The sequence below is a fragment of the Rhinoderma darwinii genome, chromosome 3 (genome assembly GCF_050947455.1).
Source record: "Rhinoderma darwinii isolate aRhiDar2 chromosome 3, aRhiDar2.hap1, whole genome shotgun sequence".
NCBI lineage: Eukaryota > Metazoa > Chordata > Amphibia > Anura > Rhinodermatidae > Rhinoderma > Rhinoderma darwinii.
In genome coordinates, this window is record NC_134689.1 from 43,371,662 (window position 1) to 43,398,074 (window position 26,413).

At 41.1% G+C, this 26,413-nt stretch overlaps 1 protein-coding gene across 1 annotated transcript in view; it reads left to right on the forward strand.

The window, feature by feature from the left end:
- Positions 1-989: 989 nt before the first annotated feature.
- The window catches only part of CXCL14 (C-X-C motif chemokine ligand 14), a 37,309-nt gene continuing 11,885 nt past the window's right edge, over positions 990-26,413 (forward strand). The window contains exons 1-3 of the mRNA XM_075856312.1: positions 990-1,272; positions 1,759-1,864; positions 25,447-25,557. Of these exons, the coding sequence (XP_075712427.1) occupies positions 1,209-1,272; positions 1,759-1,864; positions 25,447-25,557 (281 nt within the window). The 5' untranslated portion in view covers positions 990-1,208. The remainder of the gene's footprint in view (positions 1,273-1,758; positions 1,865-25,446; positions 25,558-26,413) is intronic.

The window sequence follows — 26,413 nt, forward strand, 5'->3', positions numbered from 1 at the left end:
ACTTATTGACCTGAAGGACCTGCGATCATGACGGCTATCCATTTTCCTCCATTAGTTGCCTTTATACGGCAATGTATACGGAAAGTATTCCAAAATGTATTTCAAATTATGCAGGCGGAGAACGTCTCCATAATTTGACATCTGATCAAACATCTCACAATGCCCCAGAGGATTCCATAGGTGCCATATTACATCTCTGTGCATGAGGCAGTAAAGAACATTTCCTAAAATCAAAAAGTCACCAGTAAATATAAATCCTTACGTTGTCCTCTTCTTTTATCCAGTTTTTTTTCTAGATATCATTTTCTAGTTATATCTATATGTTTCTAAAGAAGCTGATTGACTACCAATATGCCCTTCGAGGGCTTATCACTCATCTTTCCAAAATTCCTGAATGGCAAATTTCCAGTAATACATCCCCACTCACATTGTGCCTCATAACTAACATAAATGAACTAACCCTTTTCATTATATACTCACCTTTTGGATTATTATCCAGTGATACCCAACTGAGGTAGTGCGTCCCAACTTACTTTCCTGCCCACCAAGGTGTGCCTTATAAATAGGCAGATTTGCTGTTCAGGAACCTAGGAAAGATAGGTGCTGTGACCTATGGGAGTAAGAATGACAGCATATTGGTTAAAACCCTGTTTTCTTAAAACTGAGAAATAGCCCAATAGAAAATGTTATCAATACAAGGATTTATATTAAATTGAATATTATTTTTTTATATGTAAAATTACAGAATTACTTCTATTTGAGTTTAAAATTTATTTTCAGCTGCAGTTACACATTACAATTTTACGGTCCACAGAATTCCGGGACAGATTTGCTGTATTTAGAAGATAAGGAATTGTATTCAATGAAAGTACAAAGAAAAAATAAAATATATGATAGATGGGTTACAAAATCCATAGTCTTTACTCCAACCCTTCCATTCAGGCAGAACAGGGCAGAGTAAGAAATCTCCACCCTCCACAGTGAGGAAATTGCAGTGAGTAGTTTGGTTGCTATGCATGCTAATGACTTTGCACCCTGGGCTGTAGGATCTGTTTTAAAAGAGGACAGGCGAGGAAGGCGAGCCTCATATTGGAGGTGGATTCTGTCAAGGCAGGACAGAGGAACAGAGCAAGCCACCAGAGACTGCACAGGAGGACACCCTGAGCCACACGACTACTTCAGCAATAACACAAGACCAATATTGGGACATGAAACCCTTTGCAGCAGTTTTTCTTCTCCTTCTCATAGCGGTGTGTACGCTACACGTGGAAGGTGAGATTTGTTATCCTTAGTGAAAGTTAAGTGATAAAATCTACAGATGTAGCAGAGCTGAGTTTACCAGTTTATTTTCATTGAGTTCAAATATCAGAACCCAAACTCCACTCTGCTTCATATATATATATATTTAGGCTTCTAAAGTAAATAATGGTTGACATTACCTACATATGTTTTTATGGTTATGATTTGCAGGCTAAAAACTATTTTTAACTAGAATATTTTGTTTGTCATTATTTTAAGTTCGGGGGTACTTCCACTTAGGTGCAGGTGGAATGAATGTAAATGTTATTCTAGACATGCACTTTACCAAAGAGAGAAAAGTTAAAAAAAAAAAATGTTTGGTTATTTTATTCTTATTTTCTCTAATATTCTTGATGCAATTAGTGAAATATTTGTGGAGTTCTTTGAGCTGTCAAATATTCAAAATGATCACTTTTTCTCTCCCTTCGTTTCTAAGATGTCCTAATTCTTTTCCTCCAGGGTCAAAATGCAAATGTTCCCGAAAGGGTCCAAAAATAAGATTTTCAGATGTGCAGAAGCTGGAAATCAAACCAAGGCACCCATACTGCGAGGAAAAGATGGTCATGTATGTAATGAGATTATTTTTATCTACTGCTTGTAATTTACAGACTAGCAAAGGTGGATTCTTCATTTAACTCTTTAGGGCTACAATCTTTGTATTGTGCAAGGTTTTGCGTTAACTCCGCAGCAGTCCCATCCAACTGTTTGTGATTTCACAAGGATTTGTGTAAAATGAAAGACCAATCCTTCTACACCTGACAAGCTCCGTTCTCCTACATCCGTATATATTTATAGACTCCTGTATATCATTTATAAATTCGTATTTACCTAGTAGACCGGCTTATATGTGTAGGTTACCAGTATGTGAGATATTGATTATTATTGTTCTAAAGTTATCATATAGGGCGTACAGTTTATAAAGTTTGTTTAAAGGTCTGCAATATACAGATGTAGCAGAGCTGAATTTGTTATTTAACTTTGGTGTTGTATGGTTTGTATACCATAATCACTCTCTCTGAATTAGGATGACTCAGTAGATTTACCTTCAGTCTGATGTAAAACGACAGATTACACATTGTGTTATTTTGATGAGTTGTGCCAAATGACAAACTCAGCACTACTTCATCAGTATGATGACTGATTCAGTGTGTGACCTTTAGTGTGGCTATTTTTTGTGTGCATACTACTGTATTAGTATTGATATTGTGCTGTTTGATAAGTTGTCGAGTCTGTGACCAGTATACAAGAATTTCACTTAAATGTTTGGAACATTGTACATGGGGGAATCTGTGACTTACCGGACAGGTTTTCCAATGATCTCCATTCTGTATGGTGTATGAAGAATAGATTGATCCTTTCAGCACTGTAATCATTGTCCTACATGGAACCAGTGCATAATCACAAACCAAAGAAAAACACAACTGTAGCTGTCCAAATAAAGTCTGCCATGTCTTCCTTCTCTGGTTACTAACTAGAAGTGACAACACTAGTGGCTCACTTTACACCCCCGATAGAGGTTGTCATCCAGCTTTCTCACACTCATGAATGGTAAATCTGCCTAATTATGTACTGATACTTTCCCTGTCCCCATCTAACTAAGCAAACTGCTCATTCAGAAGTCTGGAAAAGCTGGATCGCAACACCAGGAACCACTGTAATGGATATGATGTTGGTTGTCTGTCAATTTCCCCAGAAATAGAAAAAGCTTTGTAGAAGTTTTATAACTTGACTGAAGAGGAAAATTGTGTTATATATTTTTTGCATTGGAATTTAATAATACAGTTGTAAGGCTGGGTTCACACGAGCATGTTACGTCCGTAATGGACGGAACATATTTCGGCCGCAAGTCCCGGACCGAACACACTGCAGGGAGCCGGGCTCCTAGCATCATAGTTATGTACAACGCTAGGAGTCCCTGCCTCTCTGTGGAACTACTGCCCCGTACTGAAAACATGATTACAGTAGGGGACAGTTGTCCTGCAGCGAGGCCGGGACTCCTAGCGTCGTACATAACTATGATGCTAGGAGCCCGGCTCCCTGCAGTGTGTTTGGTCCGGGACTTGCGGCCGAAATACGTTCCGTCCATTACGGACGTAACATGCTCGTGTGAACCCAGCCTAAGTGCATTGTGTCTGCAGGGCACTGACACGACTTGCTTATATCAAAGTAATTTACTGTGGACCTGTTAGGCTCTGTTCACATCTGCGTTGGGGTTCCGTTCTGAGGTTCCGTCAGATCTTTCCGTCAGAATGGGACCCTGAACAGACACAAACTGACACGAAGAGAAACCAGAGGTTTCCGTTTACATCACCATTGATTTCAATGGTGACTGATCCGGCGCCCATGGTTTCCGTTTGTCTCTATTGTGCACCGGATCCGTAGTTTTGCCGGAAGCAATAGAGTAGTCAACGGAAAGCTCAGACGGAACTTCAGAACGGGACCCCAACGCAGATGTGAACAGAGCCTTATCTCTCCTGGCATGACTTTTAGTAAATATTTGTATTCCCCATGAATTAACAATGCTAGAGCATCTTTTCTTAGAATTCTGCCCAATGGCATTGCTCTGTTATTCCTTCTGGGAATTTATGAATAAAGTGACAGCTGGGTGTTACCATTCCCTTTGTCAAAGAGGTGTGTCTCTACACAGAGTCACTCTGTCAGCACTGATTGGACAGTGTCAGACTGTGTAGGGGCACACCCTCAAAAAGAAAAACACAGTTGTCAATTATTTCATACATTTCTAGGAGGAATAACAGAGGAAGGGCCCAACCCAGAGGTCCTTGAAAAGATACTCCCAGAATTGTTTTATTATGGGGTATACAAGTATTTACTAAAACAGACATGTCCGGAGAGGTGACTGGCCCTCTTTAATGTGGTGTTTGTAATCGACCACATTCTTTTCGTATGCTCCATTAAGAAAATGTCTGCGTAACATCTGTCACATGTGAATATATCCTTATGGGGATAGTAGAGAAGGAGGATACCCTGATAGAGATGAGTGAACCGATTCAGCACAAATCGAATTTAGTCCGAATTTCCCAAAAGACTGGGATTTACAGAAATTCACAATTTGAGGTTCGAGGCACATTATTTGGCAAGATGGCGATACAGTCCTAGAATACATGAGCGAGTCAGACAGGGCAATCGGGGCACTTGCTGTTCATGACAAATTTGTTCCAACCGAATAGAATTTTGCGGCCACTATGGGGAAATTTGTTCATCTTTATACCCTGTTCATGTTTCCCTTACCCCAGCCAAAACAGAGAGTAACTACAATATGCTGCTCTTGCCTTGAGTGACTGTATGTATCTGTGCATTACATGATGGCCCATTGGTTTTAACAGTCAGTGGCCTCTTCTCTACGCAATAAGAGGTTATTACCAGGGATCTGCCAGTATTCACCTAGACACTGGATGAAGCAGTCGTTGAGCAGTTGGACAACTCCTTAAGGCCTTTACCACACACAGAATTTTTCTAGCAATTCAACTGCACCAAAAAAATTCTTCTAAAAGCGCTAGCATTTTCAAATTTAGCATGCGTTTTTTTATGGCTTTTTCAGTGCCGTTATTACTGTGGTGTCCTTTTGTACATGCCTTTTTCCAGTACATCCCTCATGACAGCACTACAGGAGGTTGCCCTCTTGACCTCTGTAGGGACAGGAAGACAGAGAGGTTAAAAGGCCCCTCCCACCACCCACTTGCCAGTGTTCTTCCTGTCCCCACAAGGGTCAGGAGCAGAGAGCGTCGCTCCTGTATTAGTGCAGGAAAAAACTCGGGCAGGGGGCAAGATCGGGGGGTCCGTGCACTCCCCCTTCTCTTCCCCCTAAAGCCCAGGCTAACACCCCTCATACGACGGGTCCCTTAGCTCCCTCCCTAAGACACCTACCGGAGGAATCCTAGGCAGGGTTCTGGTAGTGTGTGGGGGCTGGGGTTTCCCAAGCAGGCTTCGGCCGGACCGCGGACTAGGCGGGGACCGGCAGCTCCATAGGCATGGACGCACCGGCAGGGATCCTCGCTGCACCGCATAGCAAGCCTTAGCGCCGGCTATGGCGGCTGCACTCCAGGTACACGCTGGACGAATAGCCGACCGGATATGACGTCGGGCTACTTCCGGTCCGCGGCCATCTTGGAAGGCGGGAAATTCAAAACGCCCGCATTTAAAGGGACACGCACAGGTATGTAGTTAGAGCTGATAACTCTAACTTGGATTTAATTTTTGTGGTTTGCATATTGCATTGCCTGTTACCTGTCGCGATATGGAACTTCCTCGTCCTGATGGAACTCCAGATATGTCCCAGGGTCACGTGAGTCTCACCCTTGGGGAAGGGTATGACCCCTTATGTATGTACACCATACTTTACCTACCTTCTGTTTTCTCTAGGAAAAAGATTTCTCTCAGAGACAAACTGATAAAAAGAAGGTTAAAAAATGTGCGACTTGTGCAAAAAAATTGCCAGAGTCCCATAAAAAACAATTGTGTCAGGATTGTATTGCCAAAATACTAAAGGAGGAACAACCAACGTTCATGTCCGAACTTAGGACTATGATTCGTGAGGAAGTGGGTCAGTCAGTAGCCTCCCTCGCCCCTCCGCAAGAAACTCCCTCACACTCCCGGGCAAAAAGACCACGGATTGAAGTGGATCAAAAATATTGGCCTCCTTCTCAGGGGTCGGACTCTGAACAGGAGTGCTATTACCTATCGGAAGATGAGTTAGAAGAAAGAGACGAACTCTTACCTTCAACTTCTTCCACTCAAGAGAAAAAATTTTTTTTTCTCTTCCGAGATGTCTGATACCCTAATTCAAGCAATACGGGAAGCTATGGATATTCCCGAAGTGGACCAACCACATACCATCCAGGATGAGATGTTTGGAGGTCTAACGGGAAAGAAAACAAGGGTTTTTCCGGTAAACGAAAATCTTAAAAGAATGGTGACAACTGAATGGGAAGATTCAGAAAAAAGGCTCTTCATTTCAAGAGATTTTAAGAACAGACTTCTCTTTGATCCAGAGGACACTAAGCCTTGGGATGAAATCCCAAAAGTAGATGTCCCAGTCGCCAGGGTTGCTAAAAAAACCGCAATCCCCTTTGAAGATTCCTCTCAGTTGAGGGACGCCATGGACCGAAAGGCAGACGGACTACTAAAAAGAGCGTGGGAATCTTCCTCTGCCTTGATCTCAACTAATATCGCGGCCACATCAGTAGCAAGAGCAATGTTCATATGACTAAACCAGCTAGAGACCCATCTGATGATGAAGACATCACGACAAGAGCTACTAGAATCTCTACCGTTACTAAAAATGGCAACCGGATTCTTGGTAGACGCTTCAGCAGAATCTATTAGATTTGCTGCCAGGAATGGGGCTCTCTCAAATGCTGCTAGAAGAGCATTATGGCTCAAAATGTGGTCAGGAGATACTAAGTCCAAAAACAAGTTGTGTTCTATCCCATTTACAGGGTCTCTGATGTTCGGTCCTCTCCTTGATAACATACTGGAGAGTGCAACAGATAGAAAAAAGGGGTTTCCTGAAGAGAAACCAAAAAAACCCCCTCAATTTGGAAGATTTCGCCAACAGAGGGATCCTACCTTACAGAACTACAGCGGGAAAGGGAAGTCCGGTCGCTGGAGTTACCCCAAAGGGAAAAGGGGTCGAGGATATCTCCTTAACCCAAATAATTCATTCCAGCCCTCAAAGCAATGACGCCAAGAGTGTGGGGGGAAGACTCCTACAATTTTATCCCGAATGGTCGAGAATAACCCAGAACCCCTGGGTTCTAAAGATAATAGAAGAAGGATACAAAATAGAATTTTCCTCCATTCCTCCAGAGAAATTCCTAATAACCCAGTACCAAGCAAAAGATCTTCATCAGGTACTTATCCAGGACGTCCAGAAATTACTCAGATTGAGAGCCATTTCCCCAGTTCCCCACAACGAGATATGCAAGGGCCACTATTCGAAAATCTTCTTGGTCAAAAAACCAGATGGTTCCTACAGGACAATAATCAACCTGAAGTTCCTAAACAAATGGGTGAATTATCGGAAATTCAAGATGGAGTCTATCAGATCGACTATTCCTCTAATAAGGGAAGAGGCATCAATGTGTACGATCGATTTAAAGGATGCGTATTATCACGTTCCTATCCACCCCGCGTACCAGAGATTCCTCAGATTCGCAATTCAGGACGGTCCTTCCATTCTCCACTTCCAGTTTGTCTGCCTCCCCTTCGGCCTTTCCTCCGCCCCCAGAATTTTTACAAAAATTATGGCAGAGATCATGGCATTCATAAGAAGTCAAGGTATAGTAATTATCCCATATCTAGACGACTTCTTGTTGACGGCAGATACTCCGGCTATCTTAGTCAGTCATCAGTCACAGGTTCTTTCCCTACTACAAAAATTGGGATGGATAATCAACTTTCAGAAGTCGAGTCTTCCTCCCCAGAAACAGAAGGTCTTCTTAGGAGTACTGCTAGACTCCTCCCTTCAACATTCCTTCCTCCCAAGAGAGAAACAAATACTCCTACTGGCAGAAGTAAGAAAATTTTGGGGGAAAGACGCCTGTTCCATAAGGGAATGTATGCGGATGTTGGGAATGATGACATCTTGCATCCAATCTATTCCATGGAGCCAATTTCACTCCAGACCCTTACAGAATCTGATCTTGTCCCGGTGGGATCGAAAACAAAACTCCCTGAATTTAAAAATGCAAATTTCCGAGACTGTGAAATCATCTCTCCTGTGGTGGCTCTGCACAAACAACATAGACAAGGGAGTCCCCTGGAGAACTTCTCCTTATATAGTGATTACCACAGATGCCAGCAAACACGGCTGGGGGTCAGTAATCCAAGACCAACACTTTCAGGGCACATGGACTGGTCAAATGAAGATGATGTCTTCAAACTTCAAAGAACTAAGAGCTGTATGGGAGACACTTATAAGAGCTTCACCCACCATAAAAGGGAAGCATATAAGAATTTTATCGGACAACACGACAGCAGTGTCCTTTCTTCGCCATCAAGGGGGAACAAGACACACTCTTCTTCAGGGCCTCTCTGCACAAATTTTCAGTTGGGCAGAAGAAAACGTCCTATCAGTCACGGCAGTCCACCTAAAAGGCTCAGAGAACCTATCAGCAGATTTCCTGAGTCGGGAAAAAGTAGACCCAGGAGAATGGTCCCTAAACAAGGAAGTCTTACGTTGCCTAACCCGAAATTGGGGTTATCCACAAATAGACCTGTTTGCCACGAGGAAAAACACTCAAGTAGAGACATTCTTCTCCCTAAATCTCAGAGACAACCCATTGGGAGTAGATGCATTGTCCCAACACTGGGACATGGATCTGGCCTATGCCTTTCCTCCGTTTCCTCTAATACCAATGGTATTAAGAAAAATCCAGGAAGATTTGACAAAGCTCATCATTATTCTTCCCTATTGGCCGAAAAGAAGTTGGTTTCCAATCGTACAATACCTAGCGTTGGAAGATCCTATCATGCTCCCAGTCAAGGAGAATCTTCTCTCCCAGGGTCCCTTATTCTTCCAGGGAATAGAGACTCTGAAATTGTCAGCCTGGATCCTGAAAGGCAGATCTTGAGGAACCACGGTCTGTCAGACGAGGTAATTTCAACTATCTTATCAAGTCATAAAGAAGTTACCTCAAAAATCTATCAAAAGATTTGGAAGAAATTCTGTTCCTGGCATGGAATCCCAGGACCAGATCCCTTTTCTCCCAACATTGCAAAAATCCTAGATTTTTTACAATCGGGATTCAAAAAAGGACTTAGCCCTAGTACCTTAAAGGTACAGATTTCAGCCTTAGGTAATTTTTTTAACACTCCTCTGGCTGAACATCGGTGGATCAGAAGATTCACTCAAGCGGTCTCTAAACTGAAACCTTCCCTAAAGAAATCCGTTCCTACCTGGGATTTGAATGTGGTGTTAACGACTCTTTGTGAGCCCCCCTTTGAGCCGCTCGACAAAATTAGTATGCATTTTTTAACTCTAAAAGCTGCATTCTTAGTCGCTATTACTTCAGCAAGAAGGATTGGAGAAATCCAATCTCTATCAATCATAGAACCGTACCTAAAAGTACAAGAGGATAAGATCATCCTAAAGCTGGACCCCTCCTTTATTCCAAAGGTATCTACCGCTTTCCATAGAGAACAAGAAATAATTCTACCTTCCTTTTATCCAGATCCAAAAGACCAACAAGAAGAAAAATTCCATTGCCTGGATGTCAGGCGAACAATTCTTCAGTATCTGGATAGAACCTCCTCCTGGAGACGAGATAAAAATCTATTTGTCCTATTCGGGGGAAAGAATAGAGGAAAGAAAGCCTCAAAAGGCTCTCTAGCGAGATGGGTAAAAACCACCATACAAGAAGCCTACAAGTCCCAAGGACTATGTGCCCCACAAGGCATCAGAGCCCATTCAACAAGGGCAGTCTCGGCATCCTGGGCAGAAAGAAGAGAAGCCTCTATTGACCAAATCTGCAAAGCTGCCACTTGGTCAAGCCATCATACGTTTTACAAACATTATAGACTCGATGTGCTGTCCGATACGGATTTAAGTTTTGGACGGAAAGTCCTCCAATCCATAGTCCCGCCCTGAGCATTATAATCTGGTATTGCTCCTGTAGTGCTGTCATGAGGGATGTACTGGAAAATAGCAATTAGACCTACCGGTAATTGTATTTCCAGGAATCCATCATGACAGCACCATTATATTCCCTCCCTTATTGAATTCTGATTTGTGCATTTAACATGTCAGTTATTATCCCTAGAAATAAAATAGGGTTGCATCCATCCTGGTGTAGTAATTGAAAAACACTGGCAAGTGGGTGGTGGGAGGGGCCTTTTAACCTCTCTGTCTTCCTGTCCCTACAGAGGTCAAGAGGGCAACCTCCTGTAGTGCTGTCATGATGGATTCCTGGAAATACAATTACCGGTAGGTCTAATTGCTATTTTTCTGGCATTTTAAGTCCTATAAAGAAGCCTATGGGAAAAATGCTTGAAAACACGCGATACCCAGAGCATGCCGCATATGGGAAAAAATGCCACTGGCAAAAAATTGGCTCAAAAATGCCACAAACCAAAACTTAGTTGTAGTGCATTTGATATTTTTCTATAGACATGAATGTAACATCTGGCCTCACTAAAAAGCTATTAAAATCGCCACAAAAAAATGCACAATAACGCAGCAAAACGCTGTGTGTGAATTCAGCCTTATAGATAATAAAGGCAATTCCAGCTACTATACTAAACCTCATCCACCTATTGCTACTCCTTTTACTGAAAGTGAATGATCCTGTTAAATCTCCACATGTCTGCTGAGTGATCTTCAACATCCCAAATATTTTATATTGCATTTTGGAGAAAAGCTAGTCCACTTTATAACCTCAAAATGCCATATAGACCATCCTGAAAGAGGCTACTAAATCAAACAACCAAACTAAACAATGTACTGAATAATGTCTGAATATTCCGATTGTTTGCCCTGCTATAGCTTCCCCAGTTAACATTAAACACAGTCATTGTGAAGTTGAGTCATCCAGAAGTGACAACTGCATAGGAGTCACAGAAAAAGACCGCTATATATTGAAGCGTGGAGGTCGTATACTCTCCAGATTGCAATTTCATCATATTATTGTGTTTTCAATCTGCCTCTGAAGCAACTTCAGAACTAGAACTGTTTATTGGAAGCTCTATGGATTGGGCCATCATGACCAAACAGCGGCCTACTAGCCTAGGATCACTTGAACACCACCAAGTGTCAGCTGGAATGGTGTAAAGGATGATGCCACGAGACATTGTATCAGTGAAAATGTTCACCTGAGTGATTAATTGAACTACACAATCCATTTACAGGATGAATCTGGACTTGGCAAATGCCAATAAAATACTTATTGGCTGGATCCATAGTGCCAACTGTAAAGGAGAGGAAGAGTAATGGTCTTGCTCAGCCTATAAAAGAGTGTTTTATGGAGGTTGATCACACACCTCTGAAGAGTACATGGGGCAATTCTAAAAGAATCAATCAACAGGAGAGAAGTGTTGATGTTGTTGGTTCAGGGCCTCTGACAAATACACTTGTATTGATGATGAGTGAAAGATCACTATTTTTACCTGATAACCTCCTTATGGATGAATCACTTTCTGTAATTAATACATTTCTAGAAGATATGGCCCTAGTGTAACATTTCACACTTTTTTTTTTTTTTAGAATGATAAAAGTTCAAACTGAAATTAACACTTTAAGTGTTAGAAAATGTCTGTCACTTTAAGGTTGTCATGACTACTAGCCAAGCTTGTGGGTGGACCTGGGTTTTGATGCAGAGCCAATCTCATTTCTAAGTCTGCGTCCTATCAGAGCCAATAGTGGAGTATTTGAATCTGTTCAGTTTTCTCATTGCTTGTGATTTCTTATGTTTGCATGTGTCTGATCAAGCTTCTGCCTGCACCCTGTATCACCTTGACTGGTTGGACTCTTTGAACTAGACCTAGGCTTTGTCTTTGGATATTCCCTCTGATCACTGATTTGGACTTTCTGCTCTCGGCTGGTTTTGACCTCTGCAAGTCCTGGTACTCTTCTGTTTAACGTTTTGGACTTTTTTTTATCTCCTGGTTGTGAAACCTGCTTGCTGATCACCCCTCTGGCTTTCTGGTTATCCGTTCTGGTGTTGCCTGCAGTTGCACCACCTGTCCAACACTGTATTCTGTAAAAGCAACCTGGGTTCTATGCAGCCAAATCCAACCTGCCTTGCGGTGGGCTCTGGTGAAGACCATAGACTGGTGCTGACCAGAGTGATGACTGACTTTAGGTAGCTGATTTACCTGCACGCTTGATCCAGACAGTCTCCAGCTGCCTTCGGGGAATTGCTTGAATATCATTCCATAAACGTGCACTATGGGGAATTGCTCAACTAGTGATTCTTTGATATTAAAAAGTTGTCAGCTTTAAACCATGACCTTTTATTTGATGGGAACCCCAGGGGTCAGTCTGCAAGTGAACCTAGTAGTAACCCTGTGGGACAACCCCTTTAACCAGCCACAGAGAAGCCTGAGCTCATTCCTATCAAACACCTTTGTCATAAATTGGAGGGCCACTATTTAAATTGTGTCACGCATTCACACTATTTTAACCATTTCTGGTCCTAGGACACTTTGATACATTTATTTGACTTTAAAGAAATGTTACCCGCATCACAAATGTATTTCAACAGACACTGGCAAAAACCATAATGATCATAACCTTTCCATTTTATGAACTCCCTTGCTTCTGATGGTCTTCATGATGAAGTGGAGTCTCCTGATTACTTACTACATTCTTGTCTTCTCCATCTCCAGATAGAAGCTTGCACGTGTGCAGCTAAGAGCTTGGGAATGTTCCTCGAAAATGACTTTAGCGAAAGCACCTCCTCAAGAACAGACTTACTGCTTAATAATAACCTACTTACAGTGTAGGTAACCTATTTGTGACTTCAAGAAATAATATTAAAATACAATCTACAATTACTTGGAAACTAGTAACATATTTAACTAAAGTTCTCGGGTAAGAAATAATAATGTAGCAGGAAAGGTTTTCCTGAACTGTAAGGTTCTACACTATCAATTGCCTGAATTTGGGACTTGTAGGGATCTTTGGCATGTGTGCCTCTCCTGTTTGCCATGAACCTAAAGAATTTTTCACACCGTGTTTATGTGCCCTGTCAAAAATATATTTTTGGATAGCAAAAAAAGTATCCGAACATTAAATAAAGTGATTGGTTTCTATTGCCTAAATATATGAAAAAGTGTCCTTTTGGCATACGTTTCAGAGGTAAAGATTGGAATATTTTTTTGTATATAAAAGTGTAGGTTCTACACAGATGTGTCCACCCTTACCTCGGGTTGAATTTTGTTATGGACTCCAATTTCTCATAAAACCAATTTAATACAATATCGCGACATACTAGAAAAACCTTTTTTAAAGGCTGCAATTCACATAACAACCACTGGGTGGCCACACATAGATGCATAGAGATCTCGTGACCAAGTATCACAAAAACATGTATTTTTATTTATTTTTCTAAAAAAGCTGGTCATCTTGCTCCACACGTCAGGGTATAAGTGTAAAGGTAAGGAAGGACATCTGCGGTGCTTGAGATGTGCCGAACGACTGTGGAGAAAATCGCATTTGGATGCAGATTTCCTCCATTACAAATTTATGCTCAAAACTTACAACTCTGCCCTTCAGTCTATTTCACTTCTCTCATCTCCACACTATCTAATAATCCAAAACACCTCTTTGATACTTTTAACTCCCTCCTTAGTCCTAAAGTGCAGACGCCAATCACAGATTTCAGTGCTGAAGACCTGGCCAATTATTTTAAAGTTAAAATTGACAACATCCGGCATGATATCTCCCAGTCCTAGTAACATCGATCCCCTTCCCTCCCGCACTCCCTCTTCTTCACTCTCAGCATTTGACCCAATAACTGAAGAAGTCTCGAGGCTCCTCTCTTCTACTCGTCCTACTACCTGCCCTAGTGATCCTGTCCCCTCACACCTCCTCCAGTCCCTCTCCCCAGCTGTCACCTGACTAACATATTTAACCTCTCTCTTTCCTCTGGTATCTTTCCCTCCGCTTTTAAACATGCCATTATAAACCCATTACTGAAAAAACCAACTCTTGACCCATCCAGCGCTGCCAACTACCGACCAGTCTCTAATCTGCCCTTCATCTCCAAACTCCTGGAACGCTTTCTACTCTCGCCTTATCCGCTATCTCTCTGCTAACTCCATTCTTGACCCCTTACAATCTGGTTTCCGCACTCTACACTCCACAGAAACTGCCCTTACTAAAGTCTCAAATGATCTCTTGGCAGCTAAATCGGACGGTAAATCCTCTCTCCTGATTCTTTTGGATCTCTCTGCAGCCTTTGACACTGTAGACCACAAACTCCTACTTAACATGCTCCACTCTATTGGCCTCAAGGACGCGTCTCTCTCTTGGTTTTCCTCCTATCTCTCTGACTGCTCATTCAGTGTGTCATTTGCTGGTTCCACTTCTTCTCCTCTTCCCCTTGCTGTTGGGGTTCCTGAGGGATCAGTCCTAGGTCCGCTGCTCTTTTCTCTCTACACAGCTCCTATTGGACAAACCATCAGCAGATTTGGCTTCCAGTACCATCTCTATGCTGATGACACCCAATTATATACCTCTTCCCGTGACATCACCCCTGCTCTAATACAGAACACCAGTGATTGTCTATCTCTAACATCATGTCCTCTCTCTATCTGAAACTGAATCTTTCTAAAACTGAGCTCCTTGTGTTCCCACCATCTACTAACCTCCCTAAACCTGATGTCTCCATCTCTGTGTGGGGCACTACCATCACTCCTAAGCAGCACGCCCGCTGTCTCGGGGTTATTTTTGACTCAGATCTTTCCTTTACTCGTCACATACAATCACTTTCACTCTCCTGTCATTTTCACCTCAAAAACATCTCCAGAATCCGCTCTTTTCTTATGGAGGAAACCGCCAAAACTCTCATTGTTGCTCTGATTCACTCTCGTCTTGATTACTGTAACTCATTACTAGTCGGTCTTCCCCTCACTAAACTCTCCCCCCTCCAATCTATCCTCAATGCAGCAGCCAGGCTCATCTTTATGACCAACTGCTACACCAACACCTCTAATCTGTGCCAGTCACTGCACTGGTTGCCCATCCCCTTCCGAATAAAATTCAAACTTATTACTCTCACCCACAAAGCTCTCCACAGTGCTGCACCTCCTTACATCTCCTCCCTCATCTCTGTCTACCACCCTACTCGGGCTCTACGTTCTGCCAACGACCTTAGATTAAAATCCTCCATAATCCGAACCTCCCACTACCGTCTCCAGGATTTCTCTCGTGCTGCACCAGTCCTCTGGAATGTGCTACCCCAGACAATCCGATTAATTTCCAATATCCACAGTTTTAAACGTGCCCTGAAAACACATCTATTTAGACAGGCCTATAACATTCCCTAATCTGACTCCTTTCCATGGCCCTCCTTTTACATTAGTCAACAGAATAAGATTCCCTCACACTCCTTCTCTTCATGTCCGTCATACACGGATACTGGCTGGTGACCGGCTCATGCAGCTTTATGTTACCACCGCATGTGTATAAAAATGGCCGGACCATTGTACAGAACAAACACTGTTACACTTTGTGTCTCCCTTATGTCCTCATAGATTGTAAGCTCTTGCGAGCAGGGTCCTCACTCCCCAGGTTTGAATTGTAAATGAACTTTGTCACTATGTAATGTCTGATATTGTTTTTCATGTCCCCTCTAAATTGTAAAGTGCTGCATAATATGTTGGCGCTATATAAATAAAGATTATTATTATTATTATTATTATTATTTGTTCCATTCATATGTGCTGTCAGTGAAGCTGCAGAGGGCCACTACAGGGCCAGCAGCCAACCTGAAAACTGGGAACTGTGATAATTTGCATGGCTCACAATTACTGACACATTGATGAATGTGTTCTAGAGGAGCTTTATCATGAGCACCTCATTCTCAACAAATTAGCTGTTGGACAACAAGGGGCCCACACCCTTGGCTTGTACAGGGGCCCATTGATGTCTTTATCAACCCCTGCTGCTTTGTTGTTTAATACAGCAAAAAATATATATACTACAGTAAATGTGTCATGTTTTTTTTAATGTTTCTTTTTTTTAAATGGTAGTCCATAAGAGTCGAATATAACATGAATGTAGCAGAAGTTATAAAAAGCTGTAAAGCTATGGGCCATAACTTCTTACAAAGTGCACTTTAACCCATTCCCAACATTTGCGGCTGTATATTAAAGCTGACACCCTGCTCTAACGGCCGGGATCGGAGATAACTCTGATCCCAGCCGTTTAACCACTTAGATGCTGCTGTTAATAGCAACTGTGACATGTAAGCCTTTAGACAGAGGGAAAGCAAATGTGGGGTGCAGATCGGTTTCCATAGCAGCCGTGGGCCTAATGAAGTCCCCACATCTGCAATCTTGCAACTCCTTTTAAGCTGTGCCAGAGGTGGGGCCTAATAGAAGAATGCTAAAAGGATAATACACTGCATTACATAAGTATTGCAGTGTATTGTACAGGTGATCAAATGATTGCATGTTCAAGTCTCATACTGGAACTAAAAAGAAGTGTAAAACGATGTTTAATAAAGTTAAGAATTTATATTAAAAAAAATTAAAGTGATTTTCTTATCAACATTTATCACTAATCCACAGAATAGATGATAAGTATAGAATTGGTGATAGATCCGACTGCTGTGACCCCCACCGATCCCCAGAATGGGCTTATTTCGCCATTCCTGGGAGCCCCATAGGAATGGAGCAATACAGCACATGCTTGACCACCGCTCCATTAATTTCTGTGGGGCTGCCAAGTGCGATCTTCGACAGCCCCATAGAAATGAATGGAGCAGTGGCCGAGCATGCACACTACCGCTCAATTCCTATGGGGCTTCCAGGAACAGCACCATAAGCCCATTCTCGGGATTGGTAGGGGTCTCAGGGGTCGGACCCCCCCACTGATCCGATATTTATCACCTATTCTGTGGATAAGTGCTAAGTATTAATTTTGGGAAAACCCCTTTAAAAGTAAAAAAAAAGCAAAAACACTTTCCCATTATTTACGTGAAATAATATAAACAAAAATATAAATATAATTGGTATCACCACATATGTAAAGATCCAAACTATTGAAATTGAACGTTATTTATTCCGCTGGGTGAACGCTGTATTAAAAATTTCAAAATTGCATCCAAAAAATAAATGAAATTAAAAGGGATCCAAAAGTCACATGTATGTCAAATACTACAGCTCGCAATATCAAGCCCTCACAAAGCTCTATCTATGGGGGAAAAAATTTGGTTCTCCAAATATGGCGACGCATAACAAATTTTCTTTTAAACAAATAGTTTTTATTTTGTAAAAGTAGTAAAATAAAATGTAAATATTTGGTAATCGTACTGACCAGCTGACTAAAGTACATGTCGTTTTTACTGAACGATTCCCCAAAAAATTTCATTCCACCCCATAAAATTTTTTTTGAAGTTTTTCGCTATATGTTATGGTAATGTAAATGGTGCCATTAGGGCCTCATGCACACAACCATAGTGGTGTGCACGGCCGTGATTTTCGGCTCTGATGGCCGCGGAGTGTCACCCGCAGGCCGCCCGCAAATTGTGGGCCGTGCACATGGCCGCGTGCATTCATTTCTATGCGCCTAGACCGCAAAATACGGCCGTAATAAGACATGTCTGTTCTTCTTGTGGTACAGGCTCCGGGGCAATGCACAGACCGTGGAAACCACGGTAGTGTTTAGGGGCCCACAGAAATTAATGGGACCGCAATTCACCCGCAGATTTGCGGGAGAACTGTGGCCGCAAAAACACGTTCATGTGCATGGGGCCTAACAATTACAACTAGATTAGTGAAATAACAAGTCGTCACACAGCTATGTAAAAATAATGTATTCCTGACCAAATTAATTTGCATCCAACCTAGAAACTGGCTCCGGCAAAAGGAAAACCCTTCTGCCATGAGGAATTGAACTCTTTCCTAATGGGGAAACTTTTGTAGTCCAATGCAATGAAATTATAAATATAGTATGTTTCACCACACGTAAAATGAAAAATATTAGTCTTCTAGTACTGGACAAATAATAATTATTTTTTTTACTCACACTTTGACAAAAATTCTGCTTTCTGGATCCTTAGTAACAGTATAATTGTTTTTAGGAGTCCAGTGTCAACTAAGATGGCCACATATACAGCTCACACAGGTGTTGTCTCCTATAGAATCTAGAATTGCCGGTTTCTTTTACTTATGCAGATACACACCCCATGCACCAACATCACTGCAGATTTCACTAGGAAAATTTAGGACACCGAGAACAAAGCCTGAAAATTTATAGTTACACATGGCTTTAGGGTTAAATACTCTTTTAAAAGGTTGTCCAGTTTAGAAAATCTGTCTGTCCCTGTCCTACACAGACAACCAATTGATGTGAATATGCACTGTGTAATTCTTAATTTCCCCTTGTGGTGCTACAGAGAAACTGAATACTTACTGCCAGATTTCCCCACAGAATATCCTCTGATGACTGGGAATCCCAGCAGGGGGACACTTTGCATTCTGCTTATCGTCAAGGGGCGCTTCTAATAAGTGGGGAGTGTCTAAAGCAGAGAACCTCTTTACATGGTATTGGTATGGGATGAGCACTTTATTAGATACAGTTATGAAGTGTCCCTCTTTAGTCTCTCGAATCCAGACTTTTGGACCCACGCAACAAGTAATTGGCCAGACTTAAGTGTGTGCCCAATCACCGTAAGGATGGGTTCAGATATAGTATTTAGGTTATGGGGGTTTTAGTGGCATTTTTGGTCTTTTTTTGTTTTGTTTTCCTGCTTGCTAAAAACTCAGCTGCCAGATGTTTGTAGTCAATAGGAGAATATAACATAGTGATTTTTGGGGGGCATTTTTTACCCTTTGTAGTTTCTGTTCCAAATTGCAGCATGTCGTTTTTGAAGGTCATTTCCACCCATACAATTATTGTTTTTCTTAAATTCATAAAATATACCATGTCGGAATGAGGCCTAAAATAAATGAATGACACCTTGCAAGATTGATGTAAAAGGTCATTCATTTAGATATAGGGTGGGTGGAGAACAGAATCTCCGGATCCTGGGCATTAACCATGGAGCAGATGTTCTCCTATTACAGAAAGAAACCCTTCATTGTTAGAATAAGTTCTTCTATACCACACTAGTTACCCGTGTCTGAAATACATGCCACATTTTATGTAATCATTTAGAACATTGATCCAGTGGAAAGTTAGTAAAACATAACCGACGATTCGTTCAGTGTGACGTGGTTGCATTTGCTTCAGAATACCATCTAAGTCCCTGATGTACTCTTTAATATGAAACATTATACAAACACTTTGCACTAATTGAGCACTTCAACAAAGCCCTGAAACATGAGCTTAGATACAGAATGCTGGGCTCCAAAAATGAATACGGAGAACAGACCAGACTGGCACTTCCTTTTAATTAGCAAGAGGAGAATGCTCTGTGCGAAAGTGGCAGGATTACATACCCAACCAGATAATCCACATTTAATCCAAGAAGTGCAAATTCATCGGCACATCTTGCGAATGAAAATGAATCACAGATTGTTTACTGAATAAATTGTGTTTGCAGTTTTTGTTCTGGTGCCAGGTCTCCCAAATGTTTAACTGCAGATGACCTACATTTTGTCAGGCACAGCTGGTATGCGTGCTTGGTTATCTTACTGCAGCCAAATGTAAAAGTGCGTTTGGGAATACATTTAAAACACTGATACTAAAAATTATTTCTTAACAATTCCTGAATTGACAAGACATTTTAACCATGCTTATATGTCACCTATAATTGCAGACGTTCGACTCCCCTCTTGCAGGCACATCCTGGTATTTGGCTCGGAGCAGCAGAATCTGTGTCTAATTTGCCCAACATGTGTGGCCCAGTAGGACAGAAGTATCTTTTTGGCATTAGAGCTGAATATCTACTGTATATCACAGGGATATATTATTGCATCTCATTTATTGACTGAGGCTTAAACCTCCCTTAAAAGTTCAAGGAATAAATACACTTCACTTAACAAGACATTTACTGCTAAACAATATAAATAATCCTGCTCCAAAATGAAGTGCCAATTACAAGTTATCCTGTAAGTCAATATCTCCCTACAAAAAGAGTTTCAGAACAGAACTCTGGTATTAGCGATTTAGAGACAACCATTTGTGAACAGATCTGTTTCAGTCTTTTGGACCTCAGCAGCACAGAGAAAAAAATGGGGTTGATACCATGGAAATAGCTTTAGCAGGTTTTACATGGCCATAATATAACTGAAAAACAACCTAACCACCAGCAGTACTACGGAACCAAGTTAAAGTTAACCATACATAGACAAGGGGGCACTCACAGCGTCTAGAGAAAAAACTGTTCAATCTCGTGGTGGTTGTGGTAGTAGTAGCAGCAGTAGGTTTACATGGGTGGAAATTCATTCCCATAACGATCAGCCACCGACAATATAAAAAGTTGATTGTGTTCGGTAACAGGCCCTTTTATAGTGGGCCAATCCAAAGTTAATACTATTGTTTGGTCACCATCAGTTTGCATCATTGTTTACACAGGAAGATGTGGTGCCAACAACGATGATTTCATAGCCTGGATAAACGATGTGTTAAGCCGACAAACAAGCGTTTTCTGTTTACACGGCCAATAGTCAGCCAAACGAGTGTTCTTAGGAACGCTAACTCTTGATTATTGACCCATATAAATGGGTCTTTACCCTGCAGACATTATTGGGGTGTGCTGGGATCCTCTACGAGTTGGTTTGCATGTGTTACATGCATTTTCAGATGTAAATATTTTTAATACTGTTTTGCATGCAACTTTTTGGTCAACAAAAAAGTCACCATTCCGTTTGTGAGACAGGACAGCAGTCATCTCGTCATCATAAGAAGGTAAGATTACAATGAAAGCAAACATCTCTGTTATTTATTATAAAATTAGAGGCAGATAAAACAGAATTACACTATTGACTATAGGGAGAGCTCCGCTTCTCCTCCCTCTCTCCTGCACAATAACATCTGCACATGTGACAGAGCATGCTCACACCACTGTCCCATTGTGGTCAAGGATTCCTGTTCTGACCAGATAGATGTCGACTGAATGCTTAATCGTTAGATATTGCTCTAGACTCCACAATGACCATCATGTTAGGCTTGGTTCATGTTTATACAATGGAGAGAAGGGAATAAGACGCTGGCCGTCACCTCTGCTGTAAAACTGGTCTTACTAGTATATTCTTTGTAGGAGGGTAGGAACTTCAGACAATGCTCTGTCTTTTCTGCCCACAGATGGATGACTTTGGTTAGGGTCAACTAGGTTAGCTCACTTTCCTGAAGTAAGACATTGAAAATGGCACTTTTGAGGCAATTTCCTTCCTTTTGGAGGAACTTGCGTATTTTCCCATGGAGTCTTAAAAAAATAAAGAGCAACTCTGCAGAACTGTATTCATACATACATTTATTTATAATATATTGTTCTACCTTTAAAAACAGTGTTTGAGCGGGGATAAAAAAAAAGAAACCCCAATATTATTTTTTATCCGGATGAAATTCAGCATAGTGTTTCATAGATTGGAGAGGTTCTCCTTTATTTTGTAGTGCTCCGAATGACTCTTAACATTTTAGACATTCGTTATTTCAGTGGGCCCACACAGCAGCCCTGCTTTGTGCATACTCTCTCTGGTCTGACTAGAAGTAGCATTTAGTTTTGTATAAGGGATGGCTGCAGAAGGTGTAGTTGTAGTATGGCCTACAGCTTCATCAGGCTTCAATAATACTGGTACCACTGCCTTATCGGCGGTAAATCCACTCTTGTAAACAGACATCTGCCTGTCGTTTGTAATGGAAACAGCACAAGAAGAATAAAGACAAGCAATCACACAAACGATTGCAGGTACGTAAAAGCCACCTGATCATTGTAACATAAAAATGACAATATTGGGAACGTTACCGGCTTGCTAATCTTTCCGTGTACGAGATCTCTAATATCCAATACCTACCTAAACTCAGAAACACAGACAGAGCAATTTCTAGCCAAAGCTATTTCTCTCTATATAAAGCTATAAATCAATCTGACGTTTCATCCCGATATCATCTAAATAATGATTTAGGTTCTGATCTTCTGTTCAGTAACTTCTACCAGGATTGTATCGACCTCTCTTGGATACAGTACATTTACCATAGCACTAAGTGCTGAAAATACAACAATTGTATCCTATAGTTCTGTATGCCAATATTTTCTAAATCTTCTGGCACAAGTTTTAAAGTTTATGTAAATGTATAGATGTCTCAATACGAACTGATATGATGTCCAATGAAAACAAAATTTTTATTCCAAGTGGTTTAGCAGGATATCCAAGCAATTGTGAGGGAAAAATTCAAGCATCAAAGTAATGGAAACCAATTACTGTACTAGGTATTCTAAACCAAAAAATATTTGCTGACAGTAATTCTCTTGTTTCATTCTGGCTGCATGAGTTTTAATCCTGGGAACTAGCACTACAAATTTGTTAACCAAAGAAAAACAAAAACCATACCTTGAACCTTTTTTAGCTGTTGCCACAGATGAAGAGTGGTCTATGGAGAGAAATTAATAATGGACCTCATCAGATACTTACAGATTCAAAAAGGATGCCATCGTAGCATGGGTAAAAGGGGCATTGGCCCTGGGGCCTCCATCACTTAGGGTCTTATACCACCAGGTCCCCACATCAGTCTGTGGAATTTTTTGGGAACAATAAAGCATTATTATTCAAATACATATAACTTTTATTTTTAAACTGTACTCATCTGAACACAGGAGGAATTAGCTATGAGAGAGCATAATGTTTACCAATGCTGTTTATTACTGGCGGTAATGGAAGAGTAAGGGTAATGATGTCTGTGCCCTGCTGGTACAGCCAATATCTGCACGTCACTGACTGGTGGGGGCAGAGCTTAAGCAAGCTCTGCATCTCTCCATGAATTGTCGGGCAGTGTTTACCAAAAGTAGACCCACATGGAGAACTACTGCCCCTAGACCCCTAGAAAGAGAGCACGTTGGGACAATTGCTTAATAGATGGTTTGGGTTTGCTTATTGACCAACGTTGGGTCTATTTTCGTGCATCTTCCATTTTGTTCTAAGATTTACTTTAAGTTTTAGTGACTACTAATACTAACTCTCTATTATCAACAACAATCCGGTTCCAGGAGAAACAATTTTCTACATAATTTATATCTCTCATCATACCATCAAAAAGCACAAAATAAAGTACATTTTATTACATTCTAGAATTTAATCCCGACTATAAATAAAACTGTTCAATAGGGGTTTTCAGGAACTAAAATGGATTCAGTTGAGCTGCAGTACCCAGCCCAGCCTCACACATGAAGAAACCACTGTGCCTGGATACACATTGAAGGGCTTGTTCTACTCCAGTATTCTGATGATCGACTGGGTTCTGGGAGTCGGATCTCAAACATTACTGACTTGTCCTAAAGGATAGCTCATCGATTTAGTCCTGGGAAACCCATTTAGTGTGGTAGGACTTTACTAACAAAGTCTAAACAGTACCATCAAATCTAGTTTTAGATATGCTTCTTGAAAACAAAGATCCTTGTCACTTGAATGGGGCTGGGGTGCAATGACCGACACAACCTTTGGATAGGAGTGGTGCTTTTTCTGGGTAGGCAGACTTTTTTTTTTCTAATCTCATATAACCCCTTTAATTTTTGTTAAGAAATAATTGTCTTGTCCAGCAGTGGGTGAGTTGTGCTGTGAATCCATTCCCAGTTTGGCCATGATTATTAAACCTGCTATGCCTATTTTTTTTTCTATTCATTGTTTTTCTATTTTTTGTTCTATGTGTTTAGTTATAGTACATAGAATCCCTTTAAAGAACTATGCAAATTCTAAACGCTGTACAGTAAGATGTTAAAGGCTATGTAGACCTTTTGTCTTTTGTTTTAGATGGGTATTTGTAGATAGATATTTTTATTTTTTTTTAAATATCGATCAGTGTTTGGTACAACTTTCTAATTACTTTTTATTCATGAACTCAGGTGTGATCGATGACTGCCCGATCCTAAACCCGTCAGTGCCGCTGATCTGACGGATACAGGATTCAGCACAAGATACGGCTGCTCTGTATACAGGATACAAAGCAGCTGTATCTCAAAAAGTAGAAAGTTGCACCAAACACAGACATTTTTCTTAAAAAACAAACATTATCATAGGTGTACATAGCCTTTAAAAGGGGTCTCAGAGCAGAAAGAGATTGTCATGGAAAAATATATATAGAATAACTTCTACGATACATCAACATAAAAGAACATTACATAATGAAATGGTCATGTTTTTTTCCAAACTATAAAAGGGCAGAGTAGATATGATACATCCAGAAACCGTAAGACTGGCCTGCGCAGCATCCACATGCATCAGTCGCTGTTGACAGCTGATATGAATTGTTTCTTTATTTATGTGCTGTCTGTGTTAGAGGTGAGCACGACTGAAGGAGTAACAATATGTCATCATTTCTGGTTTGTGCAATGTCAAAGGTTTATTTAAAAAAATAAATCATTTTTCATTCCATCATTCGTCAGTTTCATCATGAATAACTTTTCTGGGAATATACTAAAAACAGATCACGTTAACAAATGCTGGAATAGAGTGGACTACGAGTACTGATCCAGCTTGGATTTTAGTGGACCTCGTGTAGATTGTGTAGATAGTGTTTGCCATGTATAGGTGGCCATGAAGATGCACTTGCACCAAAAAGTAACGTGTGTGGGCTGCAGAGCCAGCAGTAACTTAATAATGGAGTTGTTGTTTATCAATTGGGCAACGAGCTAGCTATTAATAGTACATGGTGAACTGATTTCTGCACAGCATAAATCCATATATTCCATGAAATCCGTGCATAAGTGACGGAAATCATTGGCAAGAAGGTGTTTGTTTTTTTTGGGGGGGGGGGTTTTAGGGCTCATTTACACGAGCGTGTTATAAGTCCATCCAACGTGCGTGATTTTCACGTGCGTCCCGCATACCTATATTAGTCTATGGGGCCGTGCAGACAGGTGCGTGATTTTTACGCAGCGTGAGTCCGCTGCGAAAAACTCACGACATGTTCTATATTTGTGCGCTGTTCGCGCATCACGCACCCATTGAAGTCAATGGGTGCGTGAAAACCACGCATGTCACACGGAAGCACTTCCGTCGGACAAGCGTGAATCGCGCAACAGCACTGAAAAGGATGCTGTTTACAAACATCCAAACGAAGTGTCATAATGATGGCGGCTGCGCGAAAATCACGCAGCCGCGCATCATATGGTGATGACACACGGATCTGCTAAGTGCCTTTTGCGCACGCAAAACGCCGCATTTTTTGCGTGCGCAAAACGCACAAGCTCGTGTAAACCCGGCCTTACAGTTTCTGTACGGTGTATTTTTGTAATAACATTTTTAAATGGTAAATGCTGATTGAAATAGCATAATATTACAGATCTTCATTTTTTTTTTTTTTAGTGTAACCATGCATGTATCTCGGCTTAGAGGACATCAATACTGCCTACACCCTAAACTTCACAGTACAAAGAAGTTCCTCAAGTGGTACACAATCTATAGGGAAAAGAACAGGTAGGTGATCTATTATTACTTCTACTACTACTGTTACTGCTTGAAGCGATACTAATATATACTGGCAACATTATTCTTCTGCACACAGATGCCGTCTCTTATGGTAAAGTTGCATGACACGTCTTAAATTTGTTGCAACTTCAAATGAAAGGAAGTCAAGTCAACTCTGCCCTAGGTGTATACTATTGCTTTATGCAATTTACGGGCATATATATATATACATATATTGCATTATTGTGGATACTTACTGTAACTTCTTTTTTTCATTTACTGTAGCTTTGCCCCACCACCGATACAAAACTAATAAACAGTCTGAGCGTTTAATGAGCTTGGTGCATGTTCTGACCTGTGCCACATTTTGTCATCCTCCGAATGATATATATAACCCAGAATTCATTGATTCTTATAACATTGATAACACTTATGCTTTGTTTTGGCTGCTTATTAAAGGGGTTGTTCAGGATTAGAACAACATGGCTGATTTCTTCCAGAAACTGCATCACAACTGTCCATGGATTGTGTATGTATTGCAGCCCAGATCCATAGACCAGTGTGGCACTGTTTTTGGTAAAACACTGCCATATTTTTATAATCCAAGACAACACCTTTAATTATCTCTATCAGATGGACAAAAGTATGTGGACACCTGACCATCACCCCTATGAGCTTGTTGGACAGCCCACTCCAAAACTAGGGGTGCTAATACGGTGTTGGGTCCCCGTTTGCAGATATAACAATCTCCTCTCCCATGTGAAGGCTTTACCACAAGATTTTGGTTCTGTGCACGTTCAGCTAAAATAGCATTTGTGAGATAAGGCACTGCAGATGCCTGAGAAGGTCTGGCTGGCAATTGGCA